The following is a 21,519-nucleotide window of genomic DNA, read 5'->3' on the forward strand; positions in this document are numbered from 1 at the left end:
ACACGTTCCCATGTCTCCAACCCACAGAGTGACGGGATCCAGCAATACTGTTAAGAGCACGCTGGTTCCTGCTGCAAAAGATGCGGGGGTGCAAGGCGCTTTGGCAGACGGCCACGCAAGTGGCCGTGAGAAAGCCGACCACGACTGCACCCAGACCTCTGCAAACAAGATGATCACGCAAGGCAGAGCAACGCCCAGCGGACCCTAAGGCTGAGGACACAGCAGACCACAGTCCCCCATGCAAAGGGAGCAGGGTCAGCAGCATACAAGCCCCTGTCCAAAGCTGGGTCTGTCTTCCCCACGCCTGAAAGGCACACGCCCACACACCCAGCCTCCGCGTGAACCGCGGCGGGGAAAAGCGTGCAAGAACTCTCCGAGAAGCGGAACGAACGAGGAGATACAGGTGGGAAGGCGACACTGCGCGTGCGCCACCCTTGCGCTCCCCCCCGCCACGGCCCCAGCTCCTCACGTCCTTGATGTGCAGCCCCCGGGAAAGTGGCCGTTTGGCGGCCGTTCCTTGTTTACCTGCGACGCGCGGCGGAGCGACTCCCCCAACGTTCTAAAGGGTCTCACCCGCGCACGCGTTCTCAGACCTTCGCTGTCTCGTTTGAGCGGCTGGCCGGCCGGCGCGCGCAGCGCAGCAATTGCAGCTCCCGCCCGCACGCTGGTACTGCTGCTATCTCAGATGCTGGCTCGGGGAGGGGCAGGAGGGAGAGCGGACTCCCCTTAAGTGTCCTCATCCTCTCCGGTTTCCATCGCCGTCCCTCCGCCCGCCGCTTTTTTTTTTTTTGCTGCGCAAGCGCAGAAGGAAATAGCGGGTTCTGTTGCTGGGCTTTTTCCTTTAGAGAAGCGCGCGAAGGCGAGGGAGGTGGGAGTGGGTGCTCAGAGCGCGTTGGAGAACGGGGGGCGGGGGAAAGAAGGGGAGACTACGAATGCGCGAAGGTTGCTGGGGGATGTAGTTTCCTTTGAATGAGGGGGCATACAGTACTTCTTACCTCCAGGACTAAATCCCCTTGAAGAAAATTATAGCGAGAGGAGGGGGACTAGAGAGACAACTTCGGAAAAAAGTGACAAGCAGCTCATGACTGAGGCTGCAATGCACCTGAAAGCAACCTCTTTTGGTGAGCTTTTAACCACCACCCCCCAAAATAGCCACGCACAGGTTTTGCAACTTCATTGTATGGTTTCTAATACATCCTAGGCAAAGTATTAGCCCACCTTGGCTTGTCTGGGATGCTAAGCTGGGTCAGATGGAGAGTACCAGGAAATCACAGGACTGGAGACTAGGCTGGAAATTGGGGGGAAAAATTCCCAGAAGGCAGTCGTGGAAAATGGTTTCTGCATTATTACCTACATGGGCATGTCCATAAAGTCACTAGGAGCTCAACTCAAGGAGATAATCCTCTATGGCTTTGAAGGCTGCAGGCATATTGTATAATGGCGTGCAAAGAATCAATTCATTACATATACATATTGCAGTATAATTCAGGGCAAGCATTGGAGCAACACAATGCCAAGATGTATTTAGCTCCAGGGCACTGGTGCCCTTCAAGCAGATATGTTGCAATGTCACAGCCCTTCAAGAGAGAGAGAGAGAGAGAGGAGGCCATAAGGAGAGTCTTGCTGGATTTGGCCCCAACATGACTTACTGGGCATGTGTCCCATAGTGGGTGACCAGGTTTGTCTGGAAAACCTGCTAGCAAGACTAGGAGACTAATAGCCCTTTTCTGTGTTCGCTTCTTAGTTACTGGAGTTTATTTAGGGCCCATATATTCCAAATATATACCTCCCAAAATTAGTCATGAAGGGCCTAATGTTAGTCTAGTTCCTTTCTAAAGCTGTCAGAATCGTTGGCCATCACACTGGAAGGCAGAGTCGTGTCATTTTTCACCCTATGGAAGGAAGCCCTTCCTTTGGTCTGTGCCAAATAATGCCACCATTCACTTTTGTTTTACCTTCTTTCCTCTTCTCCCGGAAACCCCTCTGGGAGAGGAAAGCAATATCTAACGTCATTAAAATAAATAAAATGGATAAATAAGAGCTGAACCTGCTTCCCGACATTGCAGGAGGAGAGAGGTCTCCCCTCAGCTTTTTCTAGCTCTTTGCCAGAGATTATTGGATACTTTTGGCGCTGACGACAAGTTGTTATTCTTAGACTGACACCAAAAAGGAAAGCAATTCTGAATATATTTGGAGAGGATTCAGGGTAGGGTGTCTGTGTGAGCCCACCATAGGGCAGCTTGAATCATGCTCCAGCTTATATTATAAACAGACAGCTCAAATAATTAAATTTAGAGAGTGGTTTTCTCCATGAAGCTTAAGGCAGTTTGCTGTTCTGCTCTTCCCCTGTGTTATGCTGAGAGATAATAGGTGTAGCCTCAGGACTTGAAATGGAGTCTTCCTAAGAGTAGTCCTGCATGCTAACCAGTTGCACCACATTGTTCCTTCTGCAAGTCCTAAGCAGCTGAAAGATGTTAGGGGAAAGATAAGGAGATATGGCTTTTTTTTTTCCATATCTATAGAAAACTTCCTGCGTGATGGCTCTCATACCCCAAAGCCAGCCAGCCACGTGCATTGGTTCTGCATAACATCCAATTTTGGCACATCACCCCAAGTATGCTTGTTTGAGGACACAAATTATTCCTCACTTTTACACACCCCTGGCCAGCAAAAAAGCCGCATCAGGCTGAGTAGCATGGAAGAAAGTCACGTTGGACGCTGATTCAGCCTTGCTTAACTCACGTGAGCCTCTGCTCTGCTGTTCGCATCTCAAGATCTAGCAGCAGCAGCCCTTCTGTTTATTGTCTGGCTTCCCCCACTCCTGCTGCGGTTTCAGCAGCAGGATGTGAACAAAAGACATTTTAAATACCGGCCTTTGGCTCAGATCAGCCCTCCACATCCCCTGTTTGAGGTAGGAAGTGGAAAGCGAAGCAACAGAAGGACAAAATAGAATTCGTAACAAACAAGCCTCTTCAGTATTACCCTTCTGAATCCATGTGATGTCAGTCAACCAGCAGTAGTAAATGCCCATCTGCATGTTGTATGGTTGATCACCCTTTCCCCAAAGCATTCAGCTTCTTACTCAGCAGTCATTGCTGCCTGCCACTTACATCTCATTGCTAACTGTGGGACAGAAGATTGATTGATTGATTGATTGATTGAGTCCTCTCTTCCTTTTGGAACATGACATTATTCTCAACAGTTATGCTGCAAAAGGTAGATAATATGTCCAAGACACACAGACAATGAAGGGTGAGAAGAGTGGGAATCTAATGATAAGAAACAGGTGAGGCAAAGATTCTTTGCTGAGTTCTCAGCTATGGCACAAAATAATAATAATCTCATCTGTAACCCACTGAAATAAATCCTTAAGCAGCCATTTAACATGGCCTGCCTTAATCTCCTGGAGAGGTCCCAAGCTGCCAGCAAAATTACATTCAACGGCTTGAAAGGCTACAGTACATGGTTGCTATTGGCATAGGTAGGCTTGTTTTCAAGTTGTGGAATTGGAAGGGAGAATTTAGGCCTTTTCCTGCTCACTTGCAAGAATACCAATTCCAATTCCAAGGAAGAGCAATGCACTTTATGTCTGCTTCCCATCTACCATCCGAATCTATTCTGTTTGGATTTCCCCTCACCCACTCACCCTTCAGCTGGAATCTGCCTTCCTCTACCCTAATTCTATTATTCTATACTCTGATTGAGGATGACAGAAAATTTAGCCTCCTTCTGTGGAACAGCTTTTTAGAGAGTTGAAGAGCACTATTATATTTCCCTTTAATGTTATCAATTTGTTCTTCATCAAATTTAGTTCCTAATCCCCTGGATCATCCTTGTAGCTTTTGTCAAACCTATTTCAATTCCTCTGAATCTTAAAATGTGGTACTCAGAATTGAATTCAAGGTGGGGTCCAATCATTGCAGAATGAAGAGGAATTATTACTTATGATTTGGAAATTATACTTCCCTTCAAAGAGCCTAAAAGATTTGCCTTCTTTGCATCATTATACTGACTCACATTGTTTCTGATGAACTATTCCAAAATCTTTTTCCTAAGTGTTACTGCCAAGCCCCATCCTATATTATGCATTTGTTGTCTGTTTTTCATATGGATGACTTTGCATTTGTTCAATTTCATTGCTATTTTCAGGACATTTTTTAAAACTTTACAATAACATTTTGAATTTTCTTTCTACAGACCATTAGCTATCCCACCCAATTTTGTAACATCAGCATAGTTGATAAGCTTCTCCATTTCCTCACCTAACTTATTTGCAAAAAATGTTGAAAACAATAAAGCCAAGGAAGGAGGACTGAACCTTATGGCACCCCACTCAGTATTTCCCTAGAGTTTGATGAGAAACTGTTGATGAGTGCAATTTTCAAGTCAGCACTGATCCACTTGTTGTGCCATGTAGCCCAGAGTTAGCTGGTTTGCTTAAGAAATAAAAGAATCACCCACCCAAAATATAAGCCATTATTTGCAGTGTTACTGATATTGATACTCTTACCAAGCAGAAAAAAATAGGATATCCTTCTTATCCAAGAAATACTAACAGAAGCTGAATTTGCCACACATTGCTTCCCAAAGTTCAGAAGGGCAATTTGCTTCAATGTGCAATACAAGAGATTTGGAACTTAAGATTAAAGGACACCTATCTTTTTCAAGGTCTGGGAGGGCTATTTCAAACTGTTGGGGCCAAAAGACTGTCCATCTTCTATCCCCCGCCAAAACTTCAACCCAGAACATGCCAGGATATATGAAATAATCCTTAGCACAACAGAACCTGTAAGGAGCAATGCAACTTCAAAGAGTTACCTTAAAAGTATAATTATATTACTAGTCATATTTTTTTCTTTATAAAAGGACTTTGTAAAATATAACTATTGTGGAATGGTGACAACTAGTAATATCATTTTGACCTAAAAAGGAAAATGGGTAGAGAAAGATGAAAAGAGTAACTGATAATCTAATTGGCCATGGACTAGTTATAATGATTTTCCATCGTGTATGTTTCAGAGAAAAATGTATCAAAACCAACATGATCTCCAGTGGGAAATTAAAAGTCACTACTTCAAGACCAGTCACTGACAGAAAGCCTTTGGTTGGACTGAATTGCCAGAGAATACCTAATGTGTACATTTTGTGACTATGTATTTATTGGTAATTAAACATGGTGAAAAACACATAATACATGTCTAATATATTAATGTTCTAGTTGATTTCAATAATGATAAACTGTTTTGGATCTAATCCTGCCTTAGCAAAAAGCTTTCATTCCTATTATTCATTAAACTAATAAACATAAAGGCCACTACGAAGCTAGAGAAAGGTGTTACCAGCCACACATCCAATTCCATTAAAAAAAAAAAACTCTACTGAGAACTAAGCATGTTCAATAGCTAGAGAAACTAGGGTGATCATTGAAAAAAGTGAAAGTAGGAAAGAAAGAACTGCCCAGAGGAGGGAATGGAAGGTTCAAATCCTGAACAGAATCACTGAGTTTAAGGAGGCAAGTCTTCACTGTAGTTCTCCTTCAAAGGTACATGCCATGATCACCCAGACATCTTTTTTTCCCAGTACTTTGAAACAGATCACTAGTACACATGAGAAGTGCTAGATTTCCTGTTTGGGAAATACCGCACAGACCTATCATGCTACAGAAATAGAACAACGGAGAACCTTATTTTATTTCCAAAATTGCATAACCAGAAAAATGTGAATAAAATAATTTTATCTTGCTTGCAGGATGTAGCTCATTCTTCTTCCACAGAACACAAAAGGAATAAAGTCAAGTTCGAAAACATCAGTTACTGCAAAGTGGCACAATAACATGGAAGGCAGAAAGCAGATCTACGGGTGTTCTTTGTTTGCATCGGCTTCTCCAAGGCTGCTTTCAAAGCTTATCTTGCTGCCTTTGTAACTTGGGAGCAGGATGAAAGCATATTTAAACAACAGGCCGAGGCTGCTGGGTCATCAGGACACCAAAGCGTTTCTTAATGGTGATTCTGTGTCGAGAATATTTGTCATCCGGAGAGAAGCGGGCAGGGTGGGCTGAACATGTTGGCTGGCCAGATGGATCCACCTTCTACAAAGTGGGGGAGACAAGACAGAATCATTTGTGAATTTCAGGAAGATCATACTGACCTTAAATCAACTTGTTCCATCTTAAAGTCATGCAGGTCCCCACCTCTTAGATGCAATAGCTGTAGATGCACAATGTATTGAAAGCCCACTGGAAACCTATCCAGAACATATGCAATGCATTAAAGCCCATGAAAAATCAATGCTGAGATGTTCAGTACTCTACATGGGGATTGTGCCGCATTGCTTCTCTTTAATTTAGAGAAATATATTCAACCATTAATCAACTGACCTCCAAAGCAGCAGATCTGAGATGGGAAAATGCTAACAGATGTAAAAGCCTTCCTGGAGCTCTCTGGAATCTTTATTTTCATTCACCCCTCTCCCTCCCCAGCTCTGGAAAAAGCCCAGCATCTCTCCATTGATGTTTGATTGATACCTCTAACATCAACCAAGTGTGTTTTCTTATCAAAAATACAGTGCATTCAGAAAATATTCAGACCCCCTTCACTTTGTTCAATTTTGTTATGTTGCAGCCTGATACTACAATCGTTCAAATTCATTTTTTTTCCTCATCAATCTACACTCAGTAATCCATAATGACAAAGTGAAAACAGAATTTTAGAAATGTCTGTAAATTTCTTAAAAAGGAAAAACTGAACTATTACATTGGTATAAGTATTCAGACTCTTTGCAACAACACTTGAAATTTAGCTCAGGTGCCTCTTGATGGTTGCTGAGCTGCTTCTACACCTTGATTGGAGTCCACCTGTGGTAAATTAAAGTGATTGGACATGATTTGGAAAGGCACACGCCTCTCTATAGAAGGCCTCACAGCTGACAATGCATACTGTATCAGAGCAAGAGCCATGAGGTCAAAGGAACTGCCTGCAGAGTTCAGAGACAGGATTATTGCAAGGCACAGATCTGGGGAAGGCTACAAAAAAAATTCTGCTGCACTGAAGGTTCCCAAGAGCACAGTGGCCTCCATAATTCTAAAATGGAAGAAGTTTGGCACAACCAGGACTCTTCCAAGACCTGGTCACCTGGCCAAACTGAGCAATCGGGGGAGAAGAGCCATAGTAAGAGAGGTAACCAAGAACCCGATGGTCACTCTGACTGAGCTCCAGAGATCCTGTGTGGAAATGGGACAAATTTCCAGAAGGACAACCATCACTGCCGCCCTCCACCGATCTGGGCTTTATGGCAGAGTGGCTAGACAGAAGCCTCTCCTCAGTGCAAAACACATGAAAGCCCACTTGGAGTTTGCAAAAAAGCACCTGAAGGACTCTCAGACTGAGGAACAAGATTCTCTGGTCTGACAAAACCAAGATTGAACTGTTTGGCCTCAATTCTAAATGTTATGTCTGGAGGAAACCAGGCACTGCTCATCACCTGCCCAATACTATCCCAGCAGTGAAGCATGGTGGTGGCAGTGTCATGGTGTGGGGGTGTTTTTCAACAGCAGAGACTGGTCAGGGTTGAGGGAAAGCTGCATGGAGCAAAGGACAGAGATATCCTCAAAGAAAACCTGTTCCACAGCGCTTGGGACCTCAGACTGGGCTGAAGGTTCAACTTCCAACATGACAATGATCCTAAGCACACAGTCAAGACAGCACAGGAATGGCTTAGGGACAACTGCGAATGTCCTAGAGTGGCCCAACCAGAGCCCTGACTTGAACCCTACTGAACATCTCTGGACAGACCTGAAAATGGCTGTCCACTGATGGTCCCCATCTAATCTGATTGAGCTTGAGAGGATTTGCAAAGAAGAATGGCAGAAAATCCCCCAGTCCAGGTGTGCAAAGCTTGTCACATCATACCGAAAAAGACTCGAGGCTGTAATTGCTACCAAAGTTGCTTCAACAAAGTACTGAGTAAAGGGTCTGAATACTTATGCCAATGTGATAGTTCAGTTTTTCCTTTTTAATAAATTTACAGACATTTCTAAAATTCTGTTTTCACTTTATCATTATGGGTTACCGAGTGTAGATTAATGAGAAAAAAAATGAATTTGAACAATTGTAGTATCAGGCTGCAACATAACAAAACTGAAAAAAGTGAAGGGGGTCTGAATACTTTCCGAATGCACTGCAGGTAACATTGAGCGCCAGCCTAATGTACTGATTGAAGTATCACATTAGGAGGTTTGGGAAAATCTGAATTCTAATTCTCACTCAACCATGAAGATAACTGCATAGTTTATGTATCACATTAAACCCAAAACCATGGTTTACAAGCTACAGTGGCTGGGCTCACTGACATAGATCAATAACCTGCTTTCTTTGGTTCTGACTTAGTGTGTTATGAAATTGGCCACATGTTTTCCAAAAACCCTACTTCAAAGCCTTTTGGAGCAATGAAGAATCTTGTATACCAGACTCAGCTTCTTGGTCAGAGACTAAATCAAAATGTAATAATAATACATATAAATAATATAATAATAGCAAATTATTTACTATAATTATTATAGTAAATAATAATCCCAAAGCTAGCCAGTGACATTGCATAAAGAGATATTCTCATCGTCCTACAACTATATGAAGTTCCCCCTGAAATTCGAACGGTTCCCACCCTACTGGTATTTCGAAGAGCCTTAAAGACCTGGTTCTTCACCCAGGCCTTCTGAGAGGATAACTGATGCCCTTTTCTTCCTTTCTGTTCCCCTCTGGGTTTACTTTCTTTGCCATAGTTGTTCTTTTTTCATGTGCTGCTTTTGTGTGTTTTTCCTATTGTCGTTTTAAATATTTAAATAAGTGTTACACCGCCCAGAGTTGTAGGGAGTCGGGCAGCATATAAATTTAATAAATTATGGTTGGTCGCACAGTCAGCCAGATGTTTAGACTGGATTTGGCATTTTTATCCACCTATTGAGTCCTTCCCAAGGACCTGGGATAGGCAGATGTTTTTGCTGTTTGATGGTGTTAAAGGTATCGTCGCAGGATGTAAGCTGTTCCAATAAAGCTGCCTTTTGCAATTATTATTATTTACACACAACAACATCAAATCACAGCTGCCAATTCTTTAGCTGGTGTTGGCCTTCATTTGCCTCGAGTTCTTCCCAAGAACCTAGGATGTCGTAATGTATCGGTATATGTGTGGATCCAAGCAGTGTGGATGTTTATTAATATTATTAGTAGTGTGCAACCAAAACCCTAATATTCCAAAATAATACCTCTCTGGCCACTGAATTGCATATCTTTCAATCTCTCTTTACCCGTTTTCTTATCTTTAGGAATGTGGAAGGTTATAACAGACACAGGAAATGAATACTCCATTCCCTGATCTAGCTAACTAACCCATTCTAACTTTTTTCAAACCAGTTTCTACATTTCCCATTTTTTTCTCCCCACGCCAAAGACCTGTAAGGGCCCGAAAAATAACTATCCTAGTTTTAAATTAAACAAAAAGTATTCCCACATTAAACTCTGGAAATGAATCCAATGGCATACAGAGACCATCCCCCCCATTCCCCATCCCCCTTTGCCTCCCAAACGATGACTAAAAGAAATAGAGGAGAAGACTGCGTGCTGCTGCATTGGGAAAATAAAACCAGGCCAACAATTCAGTCGGATCGCTGAAGGGCCATGGGAATAAAGCATTACCTTGAGAGTGTAGACTCTCTCTCCTTCTTCATTGATGTAGTAATGCAGAAACATTGTGACCAAGCTGCAAGCGTAATGCCGCTGACGTTACAGGTTATCATAAAACTGAGAAAACGCACTTCTTCTCCTATCCCACAAACACACGTGTACACCACCTCTTCCTGAATAACCCTACACTTTCATCCTCCAATGACGGAGCGCTCGAGAAACAATGCATTCTGGGACTTGTAGTTTTATTAGTCTCAAACGCCACGATTCACGTTACTGTCTCGCTCGCAGTGCCGTCCTGGAAGTTGTAGTCCCTTTCCTCAATGAATTCTGGGAACGGTAGTCCTTCAGCTCTGCGCGAGCCTCCTCATTCTGCCTGAGGAGCGGTAAAAGGCACCTTTAGAGGCGATGTGTTTTTGGCGGTTTCGACTCCGTTTTTCGCTCGACTTGGTCTCTTGCTAAGAAAACACAATTGCTGCATAAAAGAAGCGAAGTGGTTGTGTAGCAAGCAACGCTTGGTCCTGCAAAAATATCGGCAGGCATAATTTCTCTGAGATTTGGAGATTACGGATTTCACGGGGGGCGGGGACGGGGACGATGAAGATGTCAAAACAAAACTGCCCAAATGGACCCACGGGTTCTGATTTGCAATTGTACTAAAACATAATTTGTTTTACCCTTGTATGTTGAATTAATTACAGTGTCTGAGTTCTCTCACACACTAAACCCAAACCAAACTGCCATGTCTGTGTTTGCACTTCATACTAACTCACAAGATAGCTAAACAGCTGTTCGTGTTTTATGCATTTTGGGTGAGCTCCACCCAGTGAGGTTCTTCATGGTTCACTAAATTACGGAAACTCAGAAAATTGATTGGCTGACTAAACCATCCTGGCTTAAAGTGCTGTGTGAACCAATCACTCTAGCACAGGGACTTCACCTCTGGCTGGGGAATTCTGGGGGTTGAAGTCCACACATCTTAAAGTTGCCAAGTTTGAGAAATGCCACCCTAACAGATGATGAATGTTAGCAGATGAAGAGGAGAGAAGACATAAGAGCTGTATTGTAACACTTCCCACTTTTTGCTGAAGTTAGCTTTGTCCAAACCTATTGCTGGGGTGGAAAATAAAGTCTGGATGACAGCATCTAACTTGTGAAGGTCCACTGTTAGACCAAAGAGGGAAGAAGAATGTCACATTTCCAAGTAGTCAAATGAAATAAACGTAGATCATTCTCCAGCCCAGATCTCTCCTCTGAATACAACCCTGCAGAATAAAATTGGAACACATCTACAAAATATAGTAGTCAATCTTCTCTTAAGTGTCACCAGAAACCAGCACCCCGGTACCGTTGTGTGACCTGGGAGCAAAACCGCCCAGAGAAGGGATTATTGGTACCTTCACCAAACTACATTTCCCAAAGTTCTGTTAGTAGAGACCGCATGACAGTTAAACAGTTTCAAACTGGTTTAAGCTTTAAGTGTCAGTGTAGGTTGCCCTCAAGGGGATAACATGTGCCTACAACTTACTGCTCGATGTCAGAGCAGACATCATGCATTAAACTGCGCCTCACAAACAAACTATACTCACCCCCTTGCTGTTTCAGTTTTGGTAAACTGGACTTAAGTCATATTTGGGGAGAGGTATGTAACTTTATGGAGCTCCTAAGTGATTTTTTTTTTTAAGGTCTCAGCCTAGAGGAAGGATTGCCAATTGACCCAAAAATAATTGCTAAAACTTGTTTGTTTACCTTCATAACAGCTATGTTGTGTAAAGGCAACACCAGGCATAGATCTCAATCATGGAGACCAATACTTTATTGTAACCTGTTCCTGCTTACAGGTTAAGCAGTAAAAGACCCAGGAGGAAAGGACCACAGGAAGCTGGTAACTGATTGAGGTGGGGTAGAATGCTTCTTCTGGCTATAGCAGTCATGGCTTCTCAAAGTATTTTCCATTATGTTTGCACAGACCTTCTGGAAATTATACACGATAAATACAGAGGCACTGTATGAAAATTCAGGTCAGATCTGCAGGTAGAACTTTAAACTTCCTCCCCCTTATTAGAACCACCAAGACATCCAAGTTCTGGAACCGTTATCATTCAACCTTCGCACCTAGAGTCAAGTCAACAATGAACGATCTTCTTGGAAACCAGATGCTGTCCTCATGAATTTCCCAGAAGGCCCAGTTTCCAACCCACTTCTACTAATGCTGTTACAGCAGGACCTCACAGAGAGCAAAGAGCTGCCAGTTTTCTTGGCCAGCTCTGTTTGCTTAAGGTTCTTCCTCCTATAGGATCATGACCTCCCAGAATCACACCCAGGGCCCTGGCCTCTCATCCTGCCCTCCAAATGTTCCTTCACTGCTCCTGCCAGCTTTTCCTGGGGCTGCTTTACTGGTGACCTCAGCTGACACCCCAGGAAGCAAGCTGATCATCAAGCTGAAACGAGAAGGACCTATTATGGGAGGTGCTGAGGAGCTGCCCCGAACTCAGACTTTCTTCCTGACAGGGATGCCATTGGGTTGGGCCACCCAGCGCCGGGATGGGCCTGGTGGTCCTGGCATCCGCACAGTATTGTTGACAAAAGCCGGTGAGGAGCCAGGTGGTCGGAAACCCAGAGCACCTGAGGCTGTCCCATCTGCTCAAGGGTCATCTCCCAGTGACACATCCTTTGCTTGTACATCCAAGGGAGTTTATGAGAATTACCGGCGTTGGCAACGCTACAAGGCTTTGGCAAGGCGCCATTTCCCAGCCACACCTGATGCAGAAGCTCTTGCTTGTTTTTTCATGTGAGGATCCTGGTGGGCAAGATCCATAGGTTGGAAGACTGATCTAGAGTTGGGATGATAAGGAGATAAGGGCAGGGTTCAGCCAATATGCTAAATCATAAAGGGATTTATTAGATTTTGATTTAGCTTGTTGAGTGAACCCAGCTATACCTTAGACTTTCTGGTTTAGCGACTTCTGGTTGTTTAGTAAACCACGGTGTAGAGCAATATGTGAACCCAGCCACAGATTAAGACACATAAATTTAAATTATCTTTCACTGGGACAAAGTACCAAGTTTAGAGTGAATCCAATACATTGGAAAAATAGACTTGAGGGAGGGAAATGGCTTTGTCCAAAAGAATATGCCTTTGGTAGCAAACTAAGAATTGGTTTGCTCCAAATCTCCTATTTCCCTTTTTGAAGCCTGAAATCCAGAACATACACTGAGCACAGTTAACTAGTCAATTTTACTAGTTAAAGGGACCCATCTGAGATTTCGGATCCTTGAGTCTAAGGATCAGTCCATTCAGACAACCAGAAGCTGTTGGTTTCTTTGTTTGATTTATATTCCACCTTTCTTCTTCAGGCATCCAAATGGCATCAATAGTATTCTTCCCTTCAGATTTATCCTCCCAACAATCCTGTGAGGTATCTTGGACTGAGAGATGTTGCTTTGTTTATCACGTGACGTATTTACTCATGGTTAATTGAATAATCATGAGTAATCATTCCATGAATATAATTTTCAGGGTTCACCCAGCATTTGGACCATAAACTGATCATATGGGCTGGGGAAGCAAATATATGGTTGTCTAGTTTATGATTCATGTGTTATGTGAACACTACCAATATCTAACCCAGAGTCAATAAGCTTTGTGGCGGAGTGGGAATTTGAACTTGAATTTCCAGTCTCACCACTGTTCCACACCGGACTGCATCAATTCAAGCTACAGCTACATCTCTAAGTGTGCTTGTCTTAAATGCTTATGAGATGTCAAGAAACAAAGCAGAATCAAAATTAAAATCAGCACCCCAAAAAAGGTCTCAAAAAATTCTGGCCCAGAAAAAACCAGCTCTTGTGTGCTGCAGAGTTTTCTTCTGCTTTTCCTCATAGAACAGTCTTCATACATTCTGTTGTTAACTTCCCCCTTGCCTTTTTCTTATCATCTCTTTTAAGTGCATCTCCAAATGTTGCTTCCCTCACCCCTTGCTGCTATCTTCTTGTTTTGTGCACTTATATCAATTACACTTCTATCACAGCGCTGTAACCACTGAGCCACACTGTTGGAGAGGCCAAGAAGCTGAGAAGGTACTTTGAGGGGCTCTGAAGATGAGGGCTTGGGGGAGGAGGGGGGTCAGAAAGTCATGAGTCTTGTGGTGGGAGATGGTACATTCCCTTGTGAAGAGACTGTTCAGAATTGGGAAATCTTGTTGATACACAATATTGCCGTCCTGCCCTACAGCCCCGTCCTCCGTTCACTGGCCCGCCTTCGTCCTGACATGACCCTGGAGGATGGGGTTCCCCGTGCTGTGCAGGAATGGGAGCACAGCAGCAATTTTGAACGCATGATCTTCTATGAAATGGCAGAAAAGTGAGAATTGGCTCGAAGTCTCCTTCTAGTATCCCCCCAACCCCCAGTTTATGTTACGTGTATCTGGTGTGGGTTTACGATGGTTGACCCATACTCAATTTTCTTCATCTCCATCCTTTCCCAGGTTCATGGAGTTCGAAGCCGAAGAAGAACAACAAATCCAAAAGATGAAACTTTTGGCCACCTGCTCCCAGTTCCAAACCCCAGTCCCCAAACCCACCAAGCCGCCAATGTCCCCTGCCCCTGAGTCTGGACAACAGCAAGGTACTGTCTACCCAGCAATGCCTGCTGCTTGAGCAAGTGGTTTATCCACCTAGGGAAGCCATTGGGGAATTGCCAAAGTCAACAAGAGGCACGATGGGAAAATGAGAACCCAGTTTGCTGTGAGGTCCCTTTATTGCCTTATTGCTGAAGCCTAATGTAGTTTGCTTGGTTTTGGATTAGCCTGGTGTGTGAACCCAAGCATTGTCATTGGTAAAGCATGGTTTTATGATTGAACTATGTGTGGATTATAAACCTGCCAGTTATAACTCATTCATCACAAAAGCAAAAGCTTTTTTTTTTTTTTTTAGCGAAAGCTAAAGTAAACCATGGCTTAGTACAATATCTAAGCAGCGGATCTCCACCTAACCACTAGATGGCGGCATTTTCCATATTGAGTTGCTGCCATCTAGCGGTTAGCCAGATTGTTGCAGCTCAGATCTGGTACCTTTACGGTACCCATTGTTTCTTTTTCTAACGGGGATTCGCCAAAGCACTTTGTAACTGAGTTGATGGACAGAGTAGAACTCCATTGCATATACAGAAGCCATGAAGACTAGCAGCATTGTTTCAGTGCTGCTTACACAAATTAGCCTTACGATCAAGTGTGAACCAGGCCTTAGTCTCCATGCTTTCAACATTGTACTTTCTGGTATATGTGTTTATAATGCTCCACTTTGCAATGCTGTGAAAAATGTTTCTCTAAGTGATGTGGTTGGGATAGAAAGTGTGCTTAACAGCCTCCTTTCAAACATACGTCTATTTTATTACCATATAAGGAATCTGAAATAACCCCTGATTCTGAGCTGCAGCAGTGTGCAAAGCACAAGGATTTCAGAGGTTTGAAAAATGCTATCACTGAAGCACAGCAGCCACCAGCACATATTACACCAAATGCCATTTTGCCAATAGAACACACTGTGTGTATAAGTGGGAATTTTGTGTAGTTGCTTCTATTGACCTGAGTTATGGGAAGGCACTAGATAGGGACTCAAGGTCATTGGAATCCTTGCTCATATGTGCTTCCCAAACCTGCTATGACTGCTCAGTTGAGTTTAAGCTAGCATACCTTTTTCCTGTACAGTCACTAGTACAAACCCAGACCTCTCTTTGCCAAGCCTTCTCCAACCTGATGCCCACTGGATATACTTGGGCTGCAACTCCCAGAATTCTCAGTGAGAATTGGGAATTCTTAACCCATTCAGATGGTACAGATTGGTGACAGTTGATTTAGGATTTACCTGGGCAGAAACTAATTGGAGTCACAGGCTCTGATCTTATCCAGCTGGAGAAGCATCAGTGATTCTTTCCAAAGGCTAACCCAAGTGAAGGAAAGAGCATTGAAAAAGTGTCAGCAGTAGCCCTGAAAACTGCTGGAAATTCTTCCACCTCCTTCTCAACTAATATCTAATTGCTCCCTGGGTCTTCTGTCAGAATTGACTCCATGATCCCCCTTTTCTCAAAAGTTTACATCCCAAAGAAATCAGCTTCCAAGAGCCGCCAGCCTCGACGTCGCCAGCGGCGCCCACCCAGCACTTCCAACCCAGGAGCACCCAGGGAGATCCCTGCTGAGGCTGTGCACCAGTACGCAGAGATCATGGAAGGCCTGAACACCAGCTGGGAGGAAGAAGAAGTTGAGAAGAAAGAACAAGGGATGTGCCAAGACACCCATGACCAGGAGGAAGGGGTGTTCCCGGACCCTGCCCTGCTTCAGTATATTGATCAGTTGTGTGACGACGAAGAATTTGTTTGTAAGGTAACAAAGAACGCCCAACAGCTGGCAGCAGGGAGATTTATTCTTCTGGGCTGTAGCACTTTCTTCTGCCTCATTTTGTGACTTCTTTCTCAGAGAATTCCCAGTATTCTTTTAAAATGTGGTAGAGTCAAGACAGGATTAGATGGCTGTAATTTGTAGATAGGGCAGTGATGATGACGATAATGACCATCAGCAGCTATCCTGTCCTTCCTCCAAGAATAGTATGCATGTGAGAGGCAGAAGGTGGGGAGGATGGAAAGGAATAGATTATTGAACCCACATCAGCAACAGAGGCAGTGACTTACTGTAAAGAGCAATCCATATCTTGAGCTATGCCACTCCAAATGCTGATTTAGTTTTGATTATCCCTTTACCAAGCCATTTTGTTTCTCCATATACAAGTCTTGCCTTAACTCCTACTGGGGAAACTTTCCTCCAATTAGGACCAAATAATTGTTCTAGGACTCTTGAGCACTACGGGGAATGGAAGAGTGCCTCAGTGATGTCATCAGAAGGGAAGAAGCTGAAATATTCAAACTTCTTTATGGTTGGGGCCTGGGGAGGTTATTTTAAAAAGAAATATGTATATGAAGCCTAGCAGAGCTCAATGCACCAATTTGATCTCAAAATCCACCTTACCCAAAATCAGTGACTTGCTGCACTTTCTAACAGTGTGACCTTGAGGAGTTCCAAGGACCTAAAAAAATGGGCCTGGGAGGACCGCATCTGCCTGCAGGCTCTGGATTGCTCACTCCTGTCTTACCTTTATATCTTCTTACCCATGATGCTCCTCTCACTCCTGCTTTTCCATAATAGTCTATGGTGGTTTCAACTATTATCCTGGATTAAACTAATAGAGTTTGGAGTCTCTTCTGCTAACCAGTGCCTCACTTCTGTAGCTTATTATGAAAGTAATTGCGTTCATACCAAAGTGAGTGTGGGGTGAGAGAATCTGATACCTTTGGGGGCTATTCTCCATCTGGCCTACCATAGCATTCCCCTTTCCTCTCTCTGGCAGGTGGAAGCTGTTATCCACCCACAATTTATGGCTGATTTATTGTCTCCGGAGAAAAGCCAGGATCCCTTGGACCTGGTGGAAGAGTTAGCAGATGAGTTAAACTTGACACCTAACCAGGTAATACAAAGAAATTAAATTTGAATTGTGGGAATTGAGATCTTGCACTAGGAAGGGCATGGAGGAGAGGTTTGGGAGCATTATATAATTTTAGATCTTGGACTTAGTCTTCTTATGTTGAAGTTGGTAAGGGCCTTTTGATGTGTTCCTGGGGTTTAAGTACCCTTTTAATTCAAAAAGTAACTTATTCATTTTTAAAGTGAGAATAATAAAATGAGCGTCCATAACTAGGTACATCTAGGTACATCCTCTCCAACTGCCCAGAACTACAAAGTTAAAGGAAAAAAAGATGAAATGGTAAGCAATATGTGAAGCACAACTGTTGCATACCTATGTCACCCAGATATTGCCAATGGACCCTTGTGACTCTCCAAGTGTTCATTTGGGGGGTTCTTATTTATGGGGTCCCAGATGTCTGTCCTGAAGTCTGGTTCCAGCTAGACCACTGCATGGGGATCACTTCTCTATCAGAGTCTGGCCTATTTACAGGTCAGTTCAGAGGGAGTTGGATACATAAATTGGCTTTCCTATTGAGGTTCCTAGACTCCCCAGTCTTGACCAAACTGATGTGGTTGGGGGGCAGAAGCAGAGGCAGGAAAGCAGGAGAAGACCAAAAGTAACATACAGTCTTGGTTTCCTGTTCCTAGTTGAAGCCTCCATTCAGGTGGCAAGATCTTGATGAAGACAGAAGCACTTGCTGGAACTCATCAACTCATTAGAGCTAGCTGTATATACCTCCTATTGATCACCACCTAAATGGCCATGTCCAACTGGGAACAGGAAGTAATAATCTAATGACAAAGGGACATCATATATTTCCTGCCATGCACAAGATTCAACATCACTGCAAAACCCCATCAAATTGGCAGGTGGTCCTCGAAAGACCAAACCCTGCAAATGTTGACAGACCCACAGCACAGGTTGATATAGCTGAAGGCCAATACTGGCAATGATTTACCCATAATCGGACTACACTGTGGAGCTTCTGTTTATATAGGCTCTTTTCCTTGTCTATCTTCAGTTAACTGAGAAGAGACTTCTGGCACTGTCTGAAGAGGAAAGGGAGCCCTCCGTCTATCCTACTTCCCATTCTGATTCCACTCCATCACAATCCGAGGAAGAAGATGAGGTCAGTGGTAACGGCAAAGGAGAAGACACATTGCGACAGGCTGTAAAAAGGTCTTCCATGAACAAGGGCACTAGAGGCAGTCAGTTAGAGTTGGCTACATCCATTGTCAGTTCTCCACTGGCTTCTCATGCACAACAAAAACTGGGAGACAGAGATTTTCTCCCAAAGGTTGTCAGACCAAATTTATCTCCTCATGAATATTGCAGTCATGACTCTCAGGATGGGCATTTGTTATCCACTTTGAAGAATCCAGAAGAAGGGGAGATGCAGAAATCCCAGGAAAAAGACCTAATTATGAGTCATGGCAATGGAACCCCAACTCATACCCAATGGACCTTTCCAAGGGTGAAAGGAAACAATGCCCTTAATAATCATTTAGTATCACAAAGGGATAGCAGGGCAGGGCAAGAAATTGTAAGGCTCTGCTCCTCTAGTCATTCAAAGCAAGAAAACAGCCAGGAACAAAAGATCAAGGATCAAGTAGAGGCTTCTAAGACTATACAGCAGGGCAGTCATGCAGTCATAGCACCAGTGAAGAATGGAATCCAAATAACGTGGAATAATATAAAATCAGCCCAGGATGGTTACCAAAAAGGAGAATTAAAAACTGTATGGGCAGCACAAGATTCTTCTTCAAAAGAGGCTGAGCATAATAAACAAGACAATATGAGGTTAGTAGGGAACTGCATGGGGAGAAAGCATCTAAAGTTGAGTTTTAGTGAACATAGAGAATTGAATGAACAGACCATGAATCAACCTCAAATTCAAGATAGTATGGGATTTGAAAGTCCCATACTAAGTAAAGCAGAGCTTGACTATCAGGAAAGGAAAATGAGAACTTATCAGGACAACCAGAAGAAAGTCAGCAGTCAGGAAGTCATTCAGTTTGAACATAATAAACAAGACAGTGGCCAAGAAGTAGTAGGCAAAGATCAATACCAGATCCAAGGTCTTCAAATGCCTAACGTTACTGCAACTCAGTTTGAACATGTAAATCCTTATGGTCGAAGTATAGCAAGTCAAGACAGATCAACACCCACTCTTTCAGGAGCTGGTAACAAACCTGTTGGCCAAAAAGCAAAGACCTTATCTCAGAAAAAGGCCCAGGCTAATGTAAAGCACATGAAGAGCATGCCTATAAAAAACAAAAGCCTGGTGAGAAGTATAAGGTTGCCTGCAGATAACTTAGCATTGTATAAACACTCAAGTTCCATTAGGCAAGATGGCCAACAATCAACTGACCTATCTTTGTTGGAAACTAATCAAGAAACTAATTTAAAAGCAAATATTGACCTTGGCAGAAGAAATAGTCAGCAGTTGAGTTTATGTGAGGGAGGGAAGCTTGAAGACCGGCTACCAGGTGGAGATTCTGAGCACCCATCATATTTCACCTTTTCAGGGCAGGAATCACCATCTTTGATTGTCCAGAATGGCCTTGAGAAACCCCAGGAGTCTCAGTGGCCACTCTCAGATCAGGATAAGGTCACTCCACAGATGGAAAACCTTTCAAACGACAAATGCCTAAAACCCACTCTAAATCCTTCCAGCTATAACACCGTGGGTGAGGCTGATGGAGGGGCTTGTGGTCCCCATGGAGATTATATACCTGCACCCACCAGTGCATTTCCATCACATCTTAGCCTCCAAGGCAACAGCAGTCATGAAAACAATGAATTCAGCCCTACAACTCTAAGATGTGAACCCCATGATTCATTCCCATCCAAAGTCTACTGGGAGCCAGTAACTTCAGAGAAAGAAATGAGTAACTGGAATCAGGTAGGAGGTGATTTGGTCAAGAGGGTCACTGTGATGAATGTTATGCTTCCAGAACTCCCTGGAGGAACCATGGAAGGTATTCTCAAAGAAGAAGAAGAGGAAGAGGATGATGAAGAGGATGAAGAGCTGTCCAGTTTCTCCTCATTACTTGCCTCCAAGCTCAATCTCTCTCCCCACAGTGACCACTTATTTCTCACAATGGAACAAGGGGATATACTGACCTTTTCATCCATGGATCCTGCAAAACAAGTCAAGCCAAGGCATTGCTCCAGAGGTCAGTTACCCCAGAATTCCACCTCTCTCCCAAACAAGAACTTGGAAGTTAAACCATCTGTCCACCGTAGTCACAAGAGAAAGAGCAATGCCATAGGGACTCGGAGGAGCAAGCGTCTTCGCAACCAGTAACTGGGCCCCTTTTCCTAAGTGGGTTGTCATTAGCAACCCTGGTAAAGTCCTTTTCGATTCCTACACTGATAGTGTCATCTTCATTAACCTGAGATTTCAGTATCCCATCATTGTTCGAAATATGACAGATGAAAAGATTGTACTGGAATACACAAATTGGCTTTTGTATCTTTCTAGAAATACTTCCTTTGAGAAAGACATTCCCCCCCACCCCAGTTGTTCATACTTCTCAGCAAATTAAAAACAATTTTAAATCACTCGACTGGCTCTGCAGAAAGGGCTCCAAAACCATCTTATTTCTGCTGTTCAGATAGTAAAGATGGTTTTGTCTTCCTAATTCCAGCTCATATTGAACTTGGGTGAACTGTGGCAATCAGGTTTGGAAGAAAGAAGGGCCCAACCGAAAATAAGAGAATGGTTCCTGCAAAGTTGGAGAACTCCCAGCTGTGCAGAAATGCCAGACTCATGAACTATTAGAAACTTGGAGAGGATGGGAAGGGGAAAATAACAAATGAACTGCACGGTTAGAGAAAGCCATGTTCTGTAGCTTTCAAATTTATGTAACATGGAGGGGATGTCATAACTTGAGAAAGAAAGAGGATCTGCTTAGGCTTTTAGCAAAGCAGCCTTTCCAAAACTTAGCATTCTTAAATACATTGGAGTACTGTGCTGGCTGGGAATAATGGGGCACTGGCTGGAGATGATGGTATTGCAGTTAAACCTATCCGGAGGGCAGCTGGACTGATGAGAGTGGTTTTACAGTATTTAGCAATGGAATGTTTGTGTTGGTTTGGGAAATTTTTTTTTTTAAAGTCCTTGAATAAAATGGGAAAGTTTCAAGAAAAAGGGAATAAGGTATTTTCCAATATTCTGAAATCCTGGCTCCTTCCTTTCCACCGGGCTATATTGCAATTCAGCAGTTCAGGACACTAAAATCAGTCTCTCACTCTTAGCATAATTGAGGAAGCCATCAGGAAGGTGGGGGGAAAAAAAGGAAGAGTGAATTTTTCCCCCTTC

General features: G+C 43.4%; 3 protein-coding genes across 7 annotated transcripts in view; 1 reads left to right on the top strand and 2 right to left on the bottom strand.

The window, feature by feature from the left end:
* The window catches only part of SLC12A6 (solute carrier family 12 member 6), a 36,880-nt gene extending 36,103 nt beyond the window's left edge, over window positions 1-777 (bottom strand). For 4 of the 5 annotated variants that reach the window (XM_088144217.1, XM_088144215.1, XM_088144219.1 and 1 more), the window contains exon 1: window positions 526-777. The gene's annotated coding sequence lies outside the window, so the exon portion shown is untranslated. The remainder of the gene's footprint in view (window positions 1-525) is intronic. The other variant, XM_088144216.1, reaches the window with a different exon arrangement.
* Window positions 778-5,137: 4,360 nt separating this feature from the next.
* Window positions 5,138-9,866, bottom strand: NOP10 (NOP10 ribonucleoprotein). The gene is made up of 2 exons (XM_007438842.4): window positions 9,690-9,866; window positions 5,138-6,088 (listed from the first exon to the last, which is right to left on the bottom strand). Exons 1-2 carry the CDS (start codon window positions 9,741-9,743, stop codon window positions 5,948-5,950), a joined length of 195 nt encoding a protein of 64 aa, XP_007438904.1. The 5' UTR covers window positions 9,744-9,866; the 3' UTR covers window positions 5,138-5,947.
* A 2,111-nt stretch (window positions 9,867-11,977) lies between these two features.
* NUTM1 (NUT midline carcinoma family member 1) lies at window positions 11,978-20,915 on the top strand. Its single transcript, XM_088144222.1, has 6 exons — window positions 11,978-12,468; window positions 13,912-14,040; window positions 14,165-14,304; window positions 15,768-16,057; window positions 17,076-17,192; window positions 18,214-20,915. Exons 1-6 carry the CDS (start codon window positions 11,978-11,980, stop codon window positions 20,500-20,502), a joined length of 3,456 nt encoding a protein of 1,151 aa, XP_088000348.1. The 3' UTR covers window positions 20,503-20,915.
* The last annotated feature ends 604 nt before the right edge of the window (window positions 20,916-21,519 follow it).

This window comes from Python bivittatus, unplaced genomic scaffold (genome assembly GCF_059951505.1).
Source record: "Python bivittatus isolate LINGU-HERP-01145 unplaced genomic scaffold, Pbiv_v1 ctg000430_np1212, whole genome shotgun sequence".
NCBI classification, from domain to species: domain Eukaryota; kingdom Metazoa; phylum Chordata; class Lepidosauria; order Squamata; family Pythonidae; genus Python; species Python bivittatus.

Bases quoted from the DNA above. Each gene is read 5' to 3' on its own strand.
- NOP10 (XM_007438842.4), bottom strand. From the start codon at position 9,743: ATGTTTCTGCATTACTACATCAATGAAGAAGGAGAGAGAGTCTACACT. The intron at 6,089-9,689 runs GTAATGCTTTAT...CCCACTTTGTAG, and splicing joins AGAGAGTCTACACTCTCAAG to AAGGTGGATCCATCTGGCCA.
- NUTM1 (XM_088144222.1), top strand. From the start codon at position 11,978: ATGACCTCCCAGAATCACACCCAGGGCCCTGGCCTCTCATCCTGCCCT. The intron at 12,469-13,911 runs GTGAGGATCCTG...CCTGCCCTACAG, and splicing joins GCTCTTGCTTGTTTTTTCAT to CCCCGTCCTCCGTTCACTGG. The intron at 14,305-15,767 runs GTACTGTCTACC...TTTTCTCAAAAG, and splicing joins TGAGTCTGGACAACAGCAAG to TTTACATCCCAAAGAAATCA.